This window comes from Hippoglossus hippoglossus, chromosome 17, assembly GCF_009819705.1.
Source record: "Hippoglossus hippoglossus isolate fHipHip1 chromosome 17, fHipHip1.pri, whole genome shotgun sequence".
In the NCBI taxonomy this organism is placed as follows: domain Eukaryota; kingdom Metazoa; phylum Chordata; class Actinopteri; order Pleuronectiformes; family Pleuronectidae; genus Hippoglossus; species Hippoglossus hippoglossus.
In genome coordinates, this window is record NC_047167.1 from 15148975 (window position 1) to 15168881 (window position 19907).

The following is a 19907-nucleotide window of genomic DNA, read 5'->3' on the forward strand; positions in this document are numbered from 1 at the left end:
AGCGGAAAAGATGAGCCAGCTGAGAGCAGCTGCACTTCATTTCCTACAAGTCTCAGAGAGCAGCGGTGTTCGATGCAGAGACAACGATCAGTGCTGTGTACACATTACTGATGGGGCTAAAGATTACAGGCCTTACACTTCTGTAACTTTGGGAAGCTGAAAGGACACAAGAAAGAACGGGCGCTGTGTATCTGAATCTGGATCTGTCCTCTGCAGAGAAGCAGAACCACTGAAAACGACATTTACTGATTCTGATGAAAAGCAATTGTTCTGTTTTATGCATTCTGGACGGTGGCCCTGAGAGGTCAATGCACTACAATTTGAGAAAACACACAAAGGGAAAATGCCCTGCAATTTACCCACAACATAACCATACTCACAACATAAGTATTCATGACAAAATCAAATACTCACAACGCAACCAAATACCCACAACACAACCAAATACCCACAACACAACCAAATACTCACAACTTGGCCAAATACTCACAAAACAAACAAGTGTTCACAATACAATTAAATACTCACAACTCTGTGCTACCATAATTCTTCATCGGGCTATTATATGTATTCAACAAAAAGATCGACCACTTGTCCAAACCTCCTTGGCTCGGTAAAGGATTTGATGTCAACATTGCATCAATATCCACAGACAGTGATTCATTGCAGTGGGTAAATTCTTTAGCTACACAAGTTCTCTCTAGTTCTCTTCATCAACAACTAGATATTTATTTCCATTTTTGCCAGCAGCTCTCTCACGGAACTGAACTAACATGGAATAATTTATGTGCAACACAAATGAATAACATATCAACACTTCCTCCACCCACCTCAACCTGGTGGGTAGGAGCGAGCAGGTGTTGGAGATCTGTGAAGTAAACCTATTACTGTGGATATATTTAACACATTTAAAAAATAACAAACGTTCAATGTTCCGAGGCAGTTTGACTTTGTATGCATGCTGGTTTTCTGAACATTTGAAGGAGGAATTTTACAGGATTGTGTTCGCTGCAACAGCAACCACCCGTATTATTTGTTTCACCCCTCCTCCCCCACCATCCAGAACCCAAGCTGGTTTGTTTGGTTTGGGTTTTGCTCCAGTCCACAGATTTTTTAGCTCAGAGGCATCTGAGGGAAACTGAAGGACTTGACAGTGATCCCAGCACCTGCACATGAGACGAACCCAAACAGGGTTATTTGAGTTGTGTTTACACCCAGACTTTAGTTTCTGAGAGGCAGCTGTCAGAGCGCGGGCAGCCAACAGTCTTGCTGTTTAATCTTTTTTTTTTTGCCAGCATCTTTACCAGCGGACCTTCTTCAATGTGATATTTTTACTGGCACAAGATCTTGTATTATGTAAACCTTCAGGTGTAAATATGATATTTAAATTTTTGTTAAAGGTCCAGTTTGTAAGATTTAGGTGAAAGGGATCTATTGGCAGAAATTTTATATAAAATAATCCTAGTGATGTTTTATATTTAAATACTTTATATTTACATCAGGAGTGGGTCGTCTCTACGGAGGCCGCCATGTTTTTTACAGTTAAACTAAACACCTTTTGAGTTTTTATGACAACTGAAGGCTACCACAGGTTCTTTTTAATGTTTGGAAGGGGAGGGTGAGGCGAGGGGTATTCAGCTGCAACATGCAACTTCACCACTAGATGTCACTAAATTCTACACACTGAACCTTTAACTTCTATGCAAAATAACACTTTATTAAGGTCCCACTCGGAGACCATACAGCTTCTGCAGGGACTCCTGGTCAAGATGGGCAGCAAATTAAATAAAAAAGTTTTGTATACAATTATAAGTAGTGGCAGATATCACAAAAAACATTCTAAAACACAACTAACATAATAAAGAACACAGCAACAAACAGGAATCAATAGGAAAAATTAATTGTGGAAAATAAAAAGCACATCATAAAAGCTTGAATGGCACTAAGTAGAGCGCAGACCTCCACCAAGGCCCATTAGTCCCCTTAAATTCAATCAATTTGCAACAAATTTCCCCCACTCATAGATGTCAGTTCCCTAAAATCCATTAAGATCCATGAATTATTTCCTTTTTATCTGGATCTGCACCAACGTTTTAATGGGGTTCTTTCCAGACCAAAACCACATCCTTCCACCAAGTTACATGGAAATCCATCCAGCTGCTTTTGTGTAATTTTGTTAACAAACAAACCAACAAACAAACAAATGGACCGGGGGTGAAAACACAACCTCCTTGGCTGAGATAACTAAATATTTGCTTGTTGCTCAGTGGTTCAGTGAAATTGAATCGCAGCTTTCTTATGACCGGATGAATATTTGTTCTGTCTGTTCTTATTATAGTATCTTCAGTATAATCTTTGAACAGGGTATAATAGTTCTGACAACCATCAGACACAGCATGCTCCCTCTCATAAAACTGTGGGGGAAAGGGATAACAAGGAAACAAATATGCCAATGAATGATCTATATGCATGCACGCGCTGCACATGCGATGCAGGCTGTTTTGAGCTTTCACAGTCATATATGTGTGAACAAGAAAAAAAAAAGGGGGGATTCTGACTTGTCGAGGAAGTAAGAGACAGTAGATAGATACATCATGGAGCCTAAAAATGGAAACGTGAGAGAGGAAGAGAGCGGGGAGAACCACGGGGCATTAAAGACACAGTTGAGGGAAGTAGGCTGCTGCGTGTCAATCAGAAAGCTGAGAGACAAGGAGCGGAGGAGTCTGAAAGCATTGATGCAGGGAGGTGTTGTGAGAGGAAAAAAAGAGGCAAGAATGAAAAGCTTTGTGAGGCTCTGCCATGGAAACAGCAGCGACACACACACACACACACACACACACACACACACACACACACACACACACACACACACACACACACACATGCACACACACTGTAAATACTGTACAAACACATCCAGACCAGATATTAATGTAGCCTCGCATCACAAAAAACACCAATTAACCAATTAGTCCCTCTCCCAACAGTCGTCTCAGAATCCGGACAGACATTCTAGTTATCATCCATTTAAAAAATGCATCCCCCTCTTCCATTAATCCCGCTTCAAAAAATAAGCATTTAGTTATTGTTAATGCTATATTAATCTCAAATTTATTTAAGAGAGAAAAAAAAGTGAAGTAGAGAAAAACCTTTGTGGATTCAGTGAGGAATATTATAATCCCTTTGTGTGTCAGTCTGGCTTCGGGTACTTTGGGTTGTGATAAGGTTTCCGAGCTTTTCCTGAGATGTTTGCGCCCCTCGTCTTCACTCTCAGCGCCAGTCGGCAGATTCTCAGCCTGGTGGTGAAGAGTTATAATTACTCCCAGCTTGTGTCCTTGTGGGTGGTGGGAATCAAACGGCAAACACTGATCAGCGTGAAGGTGCTTCCTGTTAATTTCAATTTTCAAGCTACCCCCGTACTTAGTAGGTCTTGGCCTTTTTTTATGGTTATTAGGACAGATACTTGATAAGGTAGTACACAAGGGAACATTTCTGAATCAGCCTAAAACCACAACCCAGACCCAGCTATGACCTGCGTCTTTGAGACCTGGCCTGGCTGAACTGGATGACCACTGCGTAAGGAAAAATCATGCTTCACCCAGGACCTTGAGGCTTTTTAGGACGTTTCCCCCTCCTCTACTGACCATTAGCTCTGCAAGACTAATGTAGCATATTGGCTTCACAGTCTTTCCCTCTGGGCATGGCATATCTTCTTAAAACAGATGACATGCAAGAACTCAGACTCCTGGCAGAGTCAAAAATAGACTTTTCTTAAAGCTGCATTAATTTATATTAATATATTAACAAGTGGTGAGAAGTGCAATGTGGAGGCACTGGGAATTATTACTGTACTTTATAATCTTCAAAGATTGGTTTGAAATGTCTCTTTGAAAGCGGATGGGTAAAATGAATTAGCACAATCCCTTTGTTAGCATTAGAGGAAGCTGATACGGATATGAGGTTGAATTCTCAAATGCTCAGATATCTATAAATTACTAGATTACGTGAGGTGATTATGTATGAAATTTAGAAACTGGTGTGACTATGTTGGCTAATTGGGGTTAAAAGGGAGATGAGATTATAGTCAGACTGTCGGATATAGCTGGAGAGGAGAGGAGAGGAAGAGGAGACGACACTCGTTCCTCTACATCAGCAGCACTTTAGGAGAACACTGCGTTCCTGGCCCACTTCCCGTGCAGCTTGACAAGTCCAAAGAGTGGACAGGTGGTGTGGGGATGGTGCTGGAATGGTTTTATGAGACGATAACCAGTGGCCATGTGGCATCGCCCGCTCTTCGTATGGAACGACAACGGGTCCGCGTGCCCACGGTGACCGCAACCATGAGTCACTGACACTGACACTTCCTGCCAAAGTGGATCAGAGTGAGTGGGGCTCTGGGTCAGGGCAACGGCTGGAACATTTGATGACACGTTTCATGGCTGGGGACAGTCTTTCAGTGTAATATGAGGCTCTCAGCTACAACAGCCAAGTGGAGATTTGACCAGTCCATTCAGTTGTAAGTAAAAGAACGAGACAGTTCGTATCACAACAGCAAGAAAATTGTGGCAGCTCGAGACAGCGTCTCTTCTACCCAAATGACTCCAGGAGATGAAAAATCTAAATGTATCATCTGCCGCGGTTAAATGTAGCATCTATGAATGTGTGTGTGTGTGTGTGTGTGTGTGTGTGTGTGTGTGTGTGTGTGAGTGTGTGTGTTGTTATGCATGGAATCATCTTGATTTTGCTTAATGGATCTCAGGGGAAACTGCATCTGTCCGATAAAAACAGACTGCAGCTGAAATTCAACAGAACAAAAGGAACAGATCCCAGATTAATTGGACAGGCAATGACACCTCCCCTGACACTCAAACAAAAATCTGAAACCACATTTCAATCCACTATTTTTATCTGGATCTGCACCAAATTGCACCCATTCATAAAAAACAGTCCCCTAAACATGCCTGACTTTTTAAAATCCAGATTCATAATAAATTTCAATTCTAACAAACACAATGTTGAAGAAAGTAAAAATTCCTGGATCCGCACCAACACCAACCACTAGACAAAATATCATGCAAATTGATTGAGTCGTTTTTGCATAATCCTGCAAATAAACAAACAAACGCAGACAAAAAGCATAACCTCCTTGGCAGAAGAAATTATGAATGGCGATAACAAATCAAAGTCTCCCTTGCTTCTAATTTTGCGCTGGGTAAGCAAACAAGCTAAAAATAGATGCTCTTAACAGCCAAGAAAAAACTTCTATGAAAGCAAAAAGGGGTTAGTTGTAATCCTATGGATTAATGGATTTGACAAGGGCACGTGCCCAGTGTAAGTAATAGAGGCCAGATTACACGTAGATAAGGCTGTTGCAGGGTGATCTGCAGGGGCTCAACCTTCTCGCCTAACCCACAGCCCTCGAGAAAGAACAATACTCTTTCTGTTCATTCTAATTAGCACGATTTATAAGTGAACGTGTGGCAAGAAGATTTCGTAACAGCAGCGTGTCACGTTTCAGAGCGTTGCGTTTCACCGCAGCGGCCAAACTCACAGCGGCGGCGGCTGAGCGGATTGTCGGCACCGAAATCACAAAGAGTGAGATATTGACAGATGGGGACGCTGAAATCTTTCCCACATGCCAACCAAGAACGATTGGGACAAGTGCAACTTAGCGGCGCCTCCGTTCAGTTCGCTCACACGACCGGAGTGGAGGCGAGGTTTAACCCTGGGTAAATCTGGCCTAGATTAAAGAGGTCTGTCAACTCTTCCTCAAATGAAGCGCTGGATAATCACATTAAGCATCATATGGACCTCCAGTATTCGCTGTGACATTATGCTAAGCTGGTACAACAGTGGCTTGTGCCAGCAGCCTGTGGCCAAAGCAGGACAAACACACACAACCTTGCTGTGTCAAAATGTGTGGACACATTGAGAAAAAGAGCAGCTCTCTGTGCCAACAGTGACTGTAATGAGGGATATTTGTTCAAGGAAGGGAAACACACTCACCGTGGCAAGCTCATCAAACTTCCCAAACAGCTCATTTAGCAGTTTCACCAGTTCCTGGGCTGTGCACTGCGAGGCCAGACTGGTGAAACCGACTATATCTGCAAACAGGATGCTGCAACAGAGGAAGAAAAGAAGCGAATGAGTCAACGCGGGTTATTTATAGCAGCGTGTTATACAGTATCAACGAAAGATTACTGGGTGCCCGATCAGATTAGCTCTCGGGAATTTGTTTAAAATGATATTTAGGCATCCCGAGCCAAAGTCAATTTGAACATTCTCCTTGGATAATGTGTTTGCAGCAAACTAATCAGACATTCAAATTAATGACCCGCAGCGGGAAAAGAAAAAAGGAAACACAGGGAGAGTGAGAGGGAGCTTGTGCCGCTCTCTCCTGCTGACAGGCAGCACAGTCAAGCAGAGCGACTCAAAATAGAAGCGAGAGCATTCTCACGGGGATCAAGGTGGAGACATGTCCTGTAAGGAGCTGGAGAGGAGCCATTCTAGGATATAATGCAGCCATCAAGGTGCTGTCCCCATCTCCAGGTGAACGTGTTCTCCCTTCAGACGCCTGGTTTATATGGGACTGAAAGTGCTTGAGGTTTAAAATTTAACTTAGTGAAGAAGCAATCCATTGTTTGTATCAGTGGTGTTTGTTTTGAGTTTTATACTCATGTGGTCAAATTTTTAAATGTGGTTTGAGCTGTATGTGACGCTGCCTGTCAGGGATTTGTAGGGAAGGGGAGGGGAATGCCCTCCCATTCAAACCAAAATGACCAGAAATCCAACCGTCTTGATGACCAGAAGTTGTGTGTGTGCGGCTGAGCATCCTATAGTTCTCCTACCTATTTACCTATTTATTTTTAAAAGTTGAAATGGCATAGAAATGAACAAGAGGACAGTGCTCTTTGCCTCGCTCCCACACAAACACACTGACCATCAGCAGCACAGAGACAAATCCTACCCATGTCGCTGGGTATTAAAACATCCATAAAGATATCTATTTATAAAGATATAAATACCACTTTTGCTGTGCACATTCATGCAACAAGCACTCAGCTCTCTACTGTAGGGGAGTTGACCCCACACCCCTAATCTGTCAGACCCAAAAGTGAATCATCCGGAGATACCAAGTTTGGTGAAAATCCGTTATCGAGTTACATTTGACGATCGATGTATGGAATAATGTTGAAACATACATAGAACTGAGGTAACAGGACGACCCGTTACCCATTGCTGTAGTTTTCCACAGTCTGATTATTGTCCGTCTCTACAACTGGACAAAAAAATGAAAATAGGAAAAAAAGAGACAGCTAACACCAGCGAGAAAAGCCTGATGCATCAGATGTGTTTAATGGAAAAAATACAATGCGTGCTATGAACATTTCTAGACTTCAGGGATGTGGCATGCGCCAGTTGCTAGGAGCAATGCTGTCCCTCAGATGTCAGTTCAAGTCCGCCCCAGAGGACTGGATCGGAGACACTGTTTCCAAAAACATGTCAGAAAAATGTTGTGTTTGCAAAAGTTGTGAAATTCTAATATATCCTTCCTTAAAAAGTGTCAAAATCTAAAATTCAGCTCAACTTTGAACTTTGCAGACATTATTTTCCCTAACCTGACTATCCTCTGAACCATATGTGATTTGCAGCAGTTATCTGATTTGTCATGTTTCATTATAGCTCAACGAAACGCCCTTGGGAGGAGAAGGTTCCAAGCAGGAACTTTTTCCTGAGAAGGATTTCGCCCCTGTGTGGAAACAGAGGGTGTGAAGGGGATTAGTCATCAAACTCTGACTGTCCAGCACAACTCGAGCGTCTCCTGCTTTGTGAGGCGCTGATGGCAGGTTGCTGTCTTCATGTGGGCTGCAGTTTTCACAGTGCGACAGAGTGCTGGATCTGTATGGGGGAGCTGTTAAATGTCATTTTGTTGTCTCGCAGATGTCACCGTAACGAGGGGCAATGGATTCGACTCGTGCAAATGTTTCAACCTGCAGCCATCTGCGGGTGACAAATATTTGGGACGATAAATACTGTGTCAGTGTAATGTGTTTAAGATCGGTGGGTATAAATAAAACACCTCATGGGAGAATATAGATACAGCCCAAGCGTCTTGAATTTGTGCAGTGAATTACTCAACAACAGACCAAAGAGCTGGATAAACAACAAATTGATTTCGTGATCAGCCTACACAACACATGCCCAGTTATTTAATCCCTTAAAGTAACACAACTAATTTCATTTCACGACTGCTCCCGACTCTGATTCAATTACAGTTTAATTTTTCTGTTATTGTTCTTGAATAAACCATACAAATTTAACTACTGGTCGGAAATTTCACCCTCACGTCTCTAGTATGTTTGAAATGTAAAAGCGCAAAAGCTGGTAGAAATATTCATCATTTCACTGTCCCACTTGTAACAATCATTTAGGAGTAGTATAGTAGTATAGTGTAGATAATGTCCGAGTTTTGTTTAAAGATGTTATTTACTTCACCTTCTTTTTCGTTTGCTTTTATTCTAATCAGTTTACTACAAGAAACATATTTTATTCATTGCAACTATTCACACTCACATTCTCACCTATGGTCAATGCAGAGTCTCTCATCAACCTAACCCTAAACTGCAAGTCTTATGACTGTGGGAGGACGCCTGAGAACCTGGAGGAAGAACATGCATGCTCCACACAGACCTTACTGGGATTCAAACCTTCTTTCTGTGAAGCGACAGTGCCGACCACTGCGTTTGAAGCCATGTATCTTTACTTAAACTGGTGGCAATTAAAATGAGAGGACTGTACTTCTGCTTATTGAAAACAATGGTAACTGTGTCAGATCACAGTTTTTCTGAATTAGGCTCAGTAGCTTTACAGCGTGTGCCTGGAGTAGTGTAGCTACAGTACACTGCATCTCTCTGTGATGTGTTCCAACAATGGCTTCTAACAGATGCCAGCAATGTGGCACAGAGAGGATTGAAGGACGCTTGTTTTTGTCAGAGGATTTAGGCAGAAATTTTCTTTGAGATAATAAAAAAAAAAAAAAAGCTTTTGGATTTTTACACGACTGAGGCTCCTGCTGCTCGTGTGGCTTGTGCACGAAACACAAACCAGCCGCGACTCGCTGCAGAGGAGCTTCCCATTGAGTGCACGGTGCCAGTGTCTCATGACCTTAAGTGAACTTTACCACAGTCAGTTTATTTTGGGCCGTGTTTACCTCCTTTCAACCAGTAGCACACAACAGCGCTGCTTGATTCAAAGTCCAGGCCTGTGTTCTGATGCAGCATTGAAGATGCATGAGGAGTAATTGAAAGACTTGAACAGATTCCTCAGCTCTGGCTTTTTACAAAGATACAGAAATCTACCGTCATGTTGTTGTGGTGGCGAACACAGCGGAGCATTAGTGAAAAGTCTAGCGATCAGCATGTGATGTGTGTTGAAAGATGCTGGTAACTGCAAATTCAGCTCATAAAGAAGTTTATGATAAAGTACAACATGAGCAACTTGTTCCACTTAGCACATCATTAAAGTTCATAAATCCAGACATAAGCTTTTTGGGTAATTTATAATCATTTCCACGTGTGCAGAGACAGGAAAACTAAATTATAAACACAAATATAAACTGGAAAGTCACACAGTAAAGCGCCTACCTCCCCCCAGGCCCAACAGTCCCCTTATTAACATGTTTAAATTGTCTACATCCGTTTTTTTTATGTGGATCTGCACCAAATTCACACACTCATAGATGTCACTCCCCTAAATATGCCTGGTTTTTTCATCGAGAAGCATGAAATCAATGAATATGTTGAAATATTTCGCAATGTTAAAGAAAATTAACTGGATCTGCTCCAATTTCACAGGGTCTTCCTTAGGTCATGCCCCACCCCTCCACATGGTAATGGTAATCGATTGAGTAGTTTTTGTTTAATCCTAATAGCAACCAAACAAACAAAAAAGAAAGAAACACAGAGGAAAACCTCCGCAGACGTCCAATTGGCGGCGGTAATAAGAGTGTGGGCTGCGTGGGGAACATGCAGTATTTATATTTGTTAACACTTTAAATAAACCAGTGGACGTTGTGTAGGTTGATGTAGATATTAGACATGAAATTTGCAGTCGAGTTTGATTCACTTTCATTGCACGTGTGTTTTCAGATTCCATCGGGGAACTTCAGTTTCTGATTTGGAACGTCCTCCGGCAAAATCTTCAAAACGATCAATAGCAGCATTCTTGGCAACGGCTATAAGTTTCTCCAGCCTCCGACCAGACCTGCTGCTCGGTCACACACTCGCTGCTCGAGGTCAAAACCTCCTCCCTCAACTCATTAAACTCATCATCTCCGGCAGACAAAGCGCTGCAGCTCACAAAAAACAGGCCACGCAACACAAACATGATTATTCCTGTGGTAACTAGAACTTGTCTGGCATCTAATATCGTCTAATTCGAACTCCCTCACACCCTCGTACATAATTTCCTCTCCACTGGCACATATTTGAGGAAAGTTATTCCCCCAATTATGATAATCTCCCGTTTCCCTCTGTGGGGGGCATTACTGTAGCTATTTTGGTGAAACTTGATTTGAATTTAATCACATAGAGGAGGACTACAGGCCGCACGGCAACTCAAAGGTTAAGTTTGGATGGGCCCCTCTGGAGCTGCAGGACGTGGGCAGTGGATGTGCCGACGTACGGCCAATAAAGGGGGTCATGCAGAAGAGATGCTCGCAACATACTGTTGAAGGATAAACTACTATTTCTTTGGAGTGAATGAAAATCTGTAAACATCATGAAACCTCCTATTTGTGGATTTCTCTTTTTATTATTCTGACATTTCTGTTCTTTCAGGACATCATTCCTCCCAGTCTCCTGATCAGAATTATTTACCTGATGCAATAAAAGCCTTTAAAAGCTTCCTACATCAAATGTCAACTGAGCAATATTATACTTATCTACCTGAAAGCGCCTTTATTGCTTGAAATCCGTCTTATATATGTATTTGCTGTAACATATGAGAGGGTGGAATGAAATTACATACACAGACATGATGGAAATTAATTTAAAAACACGTACAAGTGGGGAAAATTAGACTTGTATTCAAGACAATAATAAGAATAATAATAAGAAAATAATTGATTATAAATCTAATAGCGTTTAAATTAGAGGATATTATTATGGATGTTTAACACTGGAGGCTCATAACTCATCACTGTTTTCACACTATTAAACATATAAATAATGGAATTGGTATTTATTTGATAAATTTAGAAAGAAAAAATGTATAAGTGCAGGTTTGAAAATGTGAAATAATGAAAGATTATGTCAGTACGGGCTTCTAATATATTTCATATGTCTCATTAAACTTGATTATTACTTTGGAGTCATATTCCTTTTTTTGGTGACTGATTACTACAATATTCCCCGGGCTGGTCTCTACAATCTGATCACACACTGCCCACGGCCTCACAACATAATGAAGAAAACTGTGCTGCACACTGTTTACTTTCTAATTACAGTCCGCCCAAATCACATAAATCACGTCTGCATCCAGTCTAGATCACACTCAAAGGGTGGCGCTATCTAAAGGAGTTCAAGGCACAAAAGCAATCAGCAGAGCTCCGGTGAGATGTGTCCATATTTAACCATCGAACGTGCACACACACACAGTCACACACACACAGACACACACATATATTCAGAGCGTTATGCAACCAGAATTTAGTCTCCATCGCATTTAATCTCCTGTAGCAACTTAATCCTGAGGCTAAGCAAACTCTCCTGCTCCAGCCTCCCTGCTGCTGCTCCGAGAACCCAGAGGAGAGGAGGAAGAGGGGAAGATAAGAAAATAAAAGGAAACAAGGGACTGTTGGAGCATGATAAGGGAGATTTAGCAACACAGCAGAAGACGGACGAAAAAGGGTCGACAAGGAAGAAGAAGAACTGAAAGAAAAATTCAGATTCAGAGATGGAGAAGCAGGGTGACTCCATGTTTTCAAGCGTACTGTTAACAGCTTTCTGACAAAGGGCTTAAAGGTCAATCACAGCTAATTTACAGCTGCAGGACTCAAGAGGAAAAACAGCAGGAGCAAGGTTCAGACGTGTGCTGGTGGACTGTGACCAAATACTGTACCCGAGCAAAACATTGTATTTGCATTTCTATATCCATTTGGTGCAACTTCAAACCTGTACCTCCACTTCTATTTAAATAAAAAATAGTGTTACTTTTATAATTCACTACAGGCAGATTCAGATTTTGAACACAGAATCAGTTGGATTAGTCTCATCTAGTCTAGTGGAATAGAGGAGAGTAGAGAAGAGTAGAATAGAGTCTAGTCTAGTAGAATCTAGTCTAGTGTATTCTCGTCTAGTCAAGTAGAGTAGAGTCTAGTCTAGTCTAGTCTAGTCTAGTGGAGTAGAGTAGAGTAGAGTAGAGTAGAGTAGAGTAGAGTATAATCTAGTCTAGTCTAATTGAGTAGAGTCTAGTCTAGTCTATTCGAGTAGAGTAGAGTAGAGTAAAGTCTAGTCTAGAAGAGTCTACTCTTGTTGAGTAGAGTCTAGTCTAGCAGCCTATTCTAGTAGTCCAGTCTAGTAGAGTAGAGTAAAGTCGAGTCGAGTAGAGTAGAGTACATTATATTATAATATAGTATAGTACATTATAATATTGCAGTATTATAGTATAGTATAATATAGTACAGCATAGAGTATAGTGTTAGTTCCCTCTCTACTGGTTATGACATTAAAATGCTCCTTAAATGCAAATGCGTGCAAGTCATAATAATAAAGTAATATAATCAATTCAATTATTATAACAATAAGAGGTGTGGTTCTTAATAAAGTACACATAATGAGGAATTTTACCACTGATGTATTTAGCCGATTATAATATTCTTCATCATATTTTGAATGCTGGACTTTCACTGGGATTAGTTACAGCAATACCATCATTTTACTGTACATTTTATCCGTCCATCCATTATCTATACAGCTTATTCTGTTATGGCCATGGGGGGAGCTGCTGCCAATCCCAGAAGGCATACGGCATGAGGCGGGGTTCACCCTGGACAGGCTGCTAGCGTGTTGCAGGGCCGACATACAGAGACAAATCAAACATTCACACTCAGTCTCCAATGAACCTAACCCCAGTCTGCGTGGAATCAGTCGTTAAAGAATGCTGAGAGGACGAAAACCCATCCAACCACAGGTAGGGAAACTCAACACAGTAATACCCCAGGATTCAAACCGAGAACCTTCTTGCTGTGAGGCGACAGTGCTATAACCACCACACCACCAAGCAGCCCCCCCCAGGTGGGGATATACTGAACCCAGTGATAAGTTACCAGTTACATCTTCTAAAGCTTCAATTTCACTTTGTTTCAGCTAGGGGCTGAAGAAAGCAGATCCTGTAACGTCTCATCGGGAGAAACTCGGGTATAAACCTCGTAGCACCTGAGGGCTGCTGGGAGATGATGGCCCAGAAGTTGGCATGTGCACAACTGGCACAATAGCCGTAGCACAGCAAAAATTATGAGCAGATTTTGACCTTGACATCACCAGCGGATGTTGGATTAGTTCCTTGAAGCCCATACATCATTACTCTATTTCTCCAGAATGCTCCGCCCATAGCAAACAAACCTCTTTGCCATAATTTCAGTCTTATCTGGACTGATAATAAACAAGTGTGTCAGGGACTAGCCCTTGATGTTCAGTGTGAAGAATTAAATATATCAGATTCTGCAGCCTGGGGCCATGTTAGTGTTTTAGGTTACTGTTGGAACGGATCACACTATATTGTGTGGCCTTCAGTGTTCTTTCCCAAGGACATGTTAGCTCAAGTATACAGCTCCTTTTTAACATGCACTGTAATGCGCTCAGACAGCATTTATTCCACTATTTCAGATGGAAATCATCCCACGAGGGGAACAGAGTATCTCCCCAAATGCAACTAATTAAAAGTACCATCAGTTAAGTCAATATAGCGCTGTGACTGGTTCACAGTTGTGTTGGGTTGGTGAGAGGAGCCTACCTGACGTTGTCGTGGCGCTGGATGTAGATTTTGTGAAAGATCCTTTCTGGGGGCTTCAGGAAATCCTCTTTCATCTCCATAGCTACGTTCCTGGGCAACAGACTCATTAGCAAGCGCTCCTGAGTGTGTGTGTGTGTGTGTGTGTGTGTGTGTGTGAGGGTGTGTGTGTGGTAGAGAGAGGGAGAAAGAGAGAAAGGGAAAGATAAAGAAAGTTTAAATATACATTTATACTGTCAAACGCAGCAGAGGACTAAGTGTTAGTAGCGATAAGGAATGTGCCAGACAAAAAGGTATGAAATCTAACAGAAATGAATAATGTGTCGCAACGACTCGCACACACACACACACACACACACATACACACACACACACACACACACACACACACACATCTAATTTATCTCATTTTCAGCAGTGCACGGGGGCCTGTACCTGCTTCTCGTTCTCGTCCTCCATTTGGAGCTTCTCCTCGATGCAGTTGCGAGCCTGAAGGAAGGCCTTCCTCTGGGCTCGCTCTGTCAGGATGCGCACAAACAGCCCTGACAGGTTGACACTGGTGAAGAGGACTGTGTTGGCAACCAACTGCAAACAGGAAAAAAAAACATGATGCTTGGTTTAAACTCGTCAGTGTAGTTGTTTAACACACACACATAGGTAAATCAATAAGAGCTGCTGTGAATATACTGTTAGTAGTTTGACTTAACTTTTGTACTTCCTATGTGTCCCTTTAAATACAGAATACATGTGCTTGGAAATATCCAGTGAAATAAATATATGTAAATTTGATAAGGACCATGTCAATTGAATGCTATTCTACATTTGTACACATAGCTGTGTGTATTGTTGCACAACACATTCCTATGTGTAATGTGTATGATAACACGTGCACATTGGTAAGTTTGTTTAAAAGCGTGTCCCTAGGATTTAGGAAACCCGAGCAAGCCCCTGAAGAGGCGTAAGTTGAATTAATTCTGTCTGATAAATTCCTCATATTTTATTAATTCATGCACTTTTAAACAGCCTCAGTGCCTTGTATATCTTTCAAATTGTTTTTTCTTTATGCATTTATATTCACTTATTAATGTATCTATTACCAATTCAAGTCACACGTGTTGAAACGTAAGGATTTAGTCGGCTTGATAATATTATTCGTTATGTGTGAAGCTAGAAATGGAGTGCTACCTGAAAACCTACAGAAGCCGTTTACGTTCATATCGAATGACATGGATCACAGAAAGAAGCATGATTTCAAACATCCATTTGCACACGCTACATCCAAGCAGATCAGGTGTTTCTGTTGATGGAGTGAAAACGAAGAATCTAAATCTACAAAGAAAAACGAATCAACCCCTATATAGTTATCGTTATATTTATGATGAGATTATGGCTATTGATAAATGTATTATTGAATTGTCATGTGATTGGTAAAAATATTACAAAAATGGACAGTCATCTGTATGTATGTTATGGTATAAATAGGAAAGGGGCAGCTAGTATAAGATTTTCTTCCTCCTGCTTTTGCGTTGTGAAAAACAGTGAACAAACTAAACTAAATCTCAAATGAATTCAACAGTCTCAGTGTTTAGTTCTTTCTTTTCCTATCTATTGAGCATGCATGAGCTAAATAAAGCCATTCTAATGACGGATTGTACTTTAACAGCTTTGATTCCTTCACGTAACAACTGCAACAAACTTCCTCACACAGACGAGATGGGTCAGAGTGAGGATGGCCATAATATTTCTCTCTTTTCGGCGCCTGTGACATTAAAACTTTTTTCAGAAGCCGTGCTCTGGTTCATCCATCACATCAGATGCACAGCAGCATGACTGCCGCAACCTTGTGCAGGACACAAAGAGAAAAAATATAGCTCCCCCCCCCCCCACCCCCCCCCCCCCCCCCCCCACTTGACCGAGGTTGACTGGCTGGGACTTTGTGTACAAACCAAACTAGGTCCTCTATGTTCACCTCTAACATGCACACAAGCACCCTGGGCAATAATTATCCATTCATAAAAAATAAAGGAATCCATTCTCTTCATATCTTTGGCCATTAATCATTTGTGTTTTCTTCAGTGAATTTGACGTCAAGAGAAACTATAACAAAATGCATTGTGCCTTACTTATAAAGAGCATGCAGGGGGAGTTTCGTGGCATTTCTGTTTCAGTGAGCATCATAAATACACTGTCGTGTGATAGGTTTAGCAAACATCTCATGCCACAGTCAGACAGTCCACAGTGAATAATCGAATGCCTTGGAAAGACAGTGTTTTTGGCAGCAGTCAGACGCCGCGCTTGGCAGAAGTGCTGGCATGCGTCAACATGTTGAAATGACGCTCAACTTACCCTGTAGCCTCCAGTAAGTAAATGTAGACGTCTGAGTTAAGTGGTGTGAAGCACTCACTCCTCTGCTTATCTGCAGTCGTAACCCAATTTGCCGTCAGATGGCAATCATTGACCTCATTGCAGTGGATTCGCTCTCGCAGCTCTCTCACTTTTGGTCAGATAGATCTCCATAGCTTGACACAGTGAAGGAATTACAAGCTTTTCATTAACTTTTATAGTGCAAAATAATTACTTCTCAAGTTGTGTTAAGGTGGAATATTTCATATTACAGGGCTTTAACTTAATGGGCCTGTTATCACTGTTGTAGTTGATACACTATAAAAGCCAAACTCCCTGAGACTCATTACTTAGTTTATAGATGTTATTGGATTTATATGATGTAAATGTGCTTGGAATCCAAAACAACAAAATGTGTTCACTGTTCAAACTCTATCTTGTAAACTAAACAGAATATCACAACTTCAAGCTCTTTGGTTTTTCAGTGAAATGTGGCCACTGAAAAGTGACACGTTCACTTTTAAAACATGTGCAGCGGTTACAGAACATGCCCACAAACTGTGTGAGAAACTTTCAAAAACCTATTTTCACAAGTTATATTCCACACTTGCATCAGTGATAAGACATTTGAGAGAGATTGAGCCATGAGAGCAGACAGTACTGCAAGGCTGAGTGCCTGGGACCTTGGTGGGTGGCTGCTGCTAGCCTGGGTTGCACAGGGTCATGCCGCACAGCTCATCTCTAAGCTTAATGGATTAGCTATCTCTGGTAGTACAGCTAACACTGTCCTTCACGTGGCTATGCAGGTATCTCATTGCCTGCGTACAGCAAAACAATCTCCTCTGCGAATGTACGCTGTCATCAGGCTAGGGAGTGATGAACTGATCAAACCTCAATTTCGCTTCCAAGAAATGCACACATCTTCCCGTCATATGGTGCACGGAGGCCGATATGTTCCATTACCCCTGGAGGGTTTGACTGATGTGACATATCTCCCTCCCTCACACCTGATGACAGTCGGAAATGTGAGTGTGTACACGTGTGTCTGTGTGTGTGTTTCGCTGTGACAGAAGAAGATAGAAATGTACAGAGTGTGATGCACCAGTTTCCAATTTGGCTCTCGAATGACATGCATGAGTTTGCCCTCTTTTTCATGACTGAAGTATATAGTGTGGTGTGTGTGTGTGTGTGTGTGTGTGTGTGTGTGTGTGTGTGTGTGTGTGTGTGTGTGTGTGTGTGTGTGTGTGTGTGTGTGTGTGTGTATGCACCCCTCGGATTTGCCCTACTTCTGCATGGTGCTTGTGAGATGTCACTGTGGTTCTCATTCCTGGGCTGTTCCTTTAGGGCTGAATCATATCCCCGGGGAAACAGTCGTGGGCAAAGAGAACACTCTGTGCATGCATCTTTTCTCTCGTGTTCTTTGTTTGTTTTCCTGTCTGGGCCTCGGCTACAGGTTTATGGTTTGCATGCACCGTCACAGCTATGGCCTATAGAGAAATTCACTATCACTAAACTCAGTTAGTAAGCTTCGTTAAATCCCCTCCAGGTGGAATGTTTTTAATTTTAGGAAAAAGTCTTCAAGCAGAAATGTACACAGTCTCATTTTTGTTTACCACAAGTCAAAACCAAGTTGCTAAAATATAAAAATCCTCCTTTGCGTAGTTTAACAAGATCCAGTGAGTCTGGATAAACTAGTTGTAATTTTTTCAGTTTCCTAATGTTTGCAACTGTTTCCTATTTGTTTCCCTTCAATTGTATTTATCTTTAACTCCTGAAGTGCCTTGTAACAGTGTTTTGAAAGGTGCTATGTAAATAAAGTTTGTTATTATTTATATTCTTGTAACCCAAACAGGTAGTGGCAGAATTGCACTTTTGTCAAATGTGACTCAATCCTATGCAAATCCCTTTAAGGGAGCTGTCCTCGGTGCTGAACTGTTAGTGTTTGGCCTACATGGGCCTGTGTTGTATCATTATTATCACATTACCCAGTATGTGCCTCTGGAATCACGATGGTGGTTGTTGGGGGAAAGTGTGAAGGCAACGTGCACGTACCGTTCTCCAGAGCCTCTGCGTCCTCACGGTGACAGAAGTGGCCGTCACAATCAAGTGCGATATGGAGACCATTATTCCAAACACCACGGCCAGGAGCGTGCGCACAGGTAGGAGCGCGTAGGCGACGAAGGTGACCAGGATGAGCTGCCACATGCCCTGCTCCGGGGACGTCGGCGGCTCCATCCCCATCGCGCCCAGGGAGAAGGGGCAGCAGAGGAAGGAGAAGGTGAAGCCGAACAGCAGCGTCAGGTTTACGATCTGCTGCAGCTGAGTCACCTGCAGGTACTTGACGTTGGTTACGATGAACAAGGAGACGAAGATGACACAGTGCACCGGATGGGACCCCTTGGAGATGGTGAGGCTGGGGCCGGACAGCAACTCCACCACGGCCAGTGCGGAGGACAGGAAGATGAGCACGGCCAGCGCTTTGAGGGTGGACGTCTGCTCCAGCTTCAGGTTGTAGTTCTGGAAGAGGGACTCCAGCTCCTTGCAGTCGAACTCGTCCTCGCATGCGATGGTGGTCAGGGGGACACTCGGTGGGCAGTGACCTCTCTTCCGCCTGGTTTTGACTTTCTGAAACGGTATTTCCTCCATGCCAGTGCCATTCATAAACTGAATACCTGCCTCGCCGCTTGTGGGGTGAAAGGGACCGCCGGGTCCCGCGACGAGACACAGACCGGAGCCAAGCGGACGGAAGACGCGCACAGCGGGGCTGCTGGAGGAGGTGGAGGAGGCAGAGTGTCCCGGAGGTGGCCACAGACGCGCTCCACACTATCCACAGGTTGGATCGTGTAGCTCGGCGAGATCAGCGAGCGAAGAAGCATTCATGTCTGTGCTGTCTTTACGCACGAAACGCAAAAATAAACATACAATCCTCCAAAAACTCAGCATCCGTCTCAGAAGCGCAGCGCACACGACGTCTAGTTCAGATGGAAACAGTTTTTTTTTCCTCTCGCTGGGCTCAGATAGGATCACGCCTGCGCATTATGAGGTGAAGATAAGACAGGTCTCAGCTACTCAACACACAGTCAAGACGATTTGACTGGTGCTGCTGGCTCCACCAGTCTGAACAGGACAGTGCATACATCATCCACAGCAGCAATGAATTTCCACCTACACATGACATGTTTCCATCATTACACCATGTGCAAATCTAATTTTTTACATGCACTGATTCATTTATGCTCTTTCTTTTCCTTCCCCCTCTTCACTCACAAACAAACACAGGGGGAAGGAGGCAGTGCATCAATGTTTGCAGACCATGATTCATGATATTCTCACTGGAGATTCTCCCTGAACTGGCAGCTTCTGTAGCCCACTTGGCACACACACACACACACACTGGGGCTAACACGCTTGCATACCATTCATCATATGAGCGTCCTCGTTGCCAATGCACCTTCACCATCAGCACCCTCTTGGCATTCAGGGGACAGTGTCACATTCATTACCAGGGGAAGATTAGTCATCCGTCACAGGCTGTCGTTGCCATGACCTGTCAG

At 42.6% G+C, this 19907-nt stretch overlaps 1 protein-coding gene across 2 annotated transcripts in view; it reads right to left on the minus strand.

Moving 5' to 3' along the window:
* LOC117778082 (adenylate cyclase type 1-like) overlaps positions 1-19590 on the minus strand; it is a 36784-nt gene extending 17194 nt beyond the window's left edge. The window contains exons 1-4 of one of the 2 annotated variants that reach the window (XM_034613334.1): positions 18406-19590; positions 14446-14595; positions 14014-14132; positions 6007-6118 (exon numbers count right to left, since the gene is read on the minus strand). In XM_034613334.1, the coding sequence (XP_034469225.1) occupies positions 6007-6118; positions 14014-14132; positions 14446-14595; positions 18406-19014 (990 nt within the window). In that variant the 5' untranslated portion in view covers positions 19015-19590. The remainder of the gene's footprint in view (positions 1-6006; positions 6119-14013; positions 14133-14445; positions 14596-18405) is intronic. The other variant, XM_034613335.1, reaches the window with a different exon arrangement.
* Between the last annotated feature and the right edge of the window lie 317 nt (positions 19591-19907).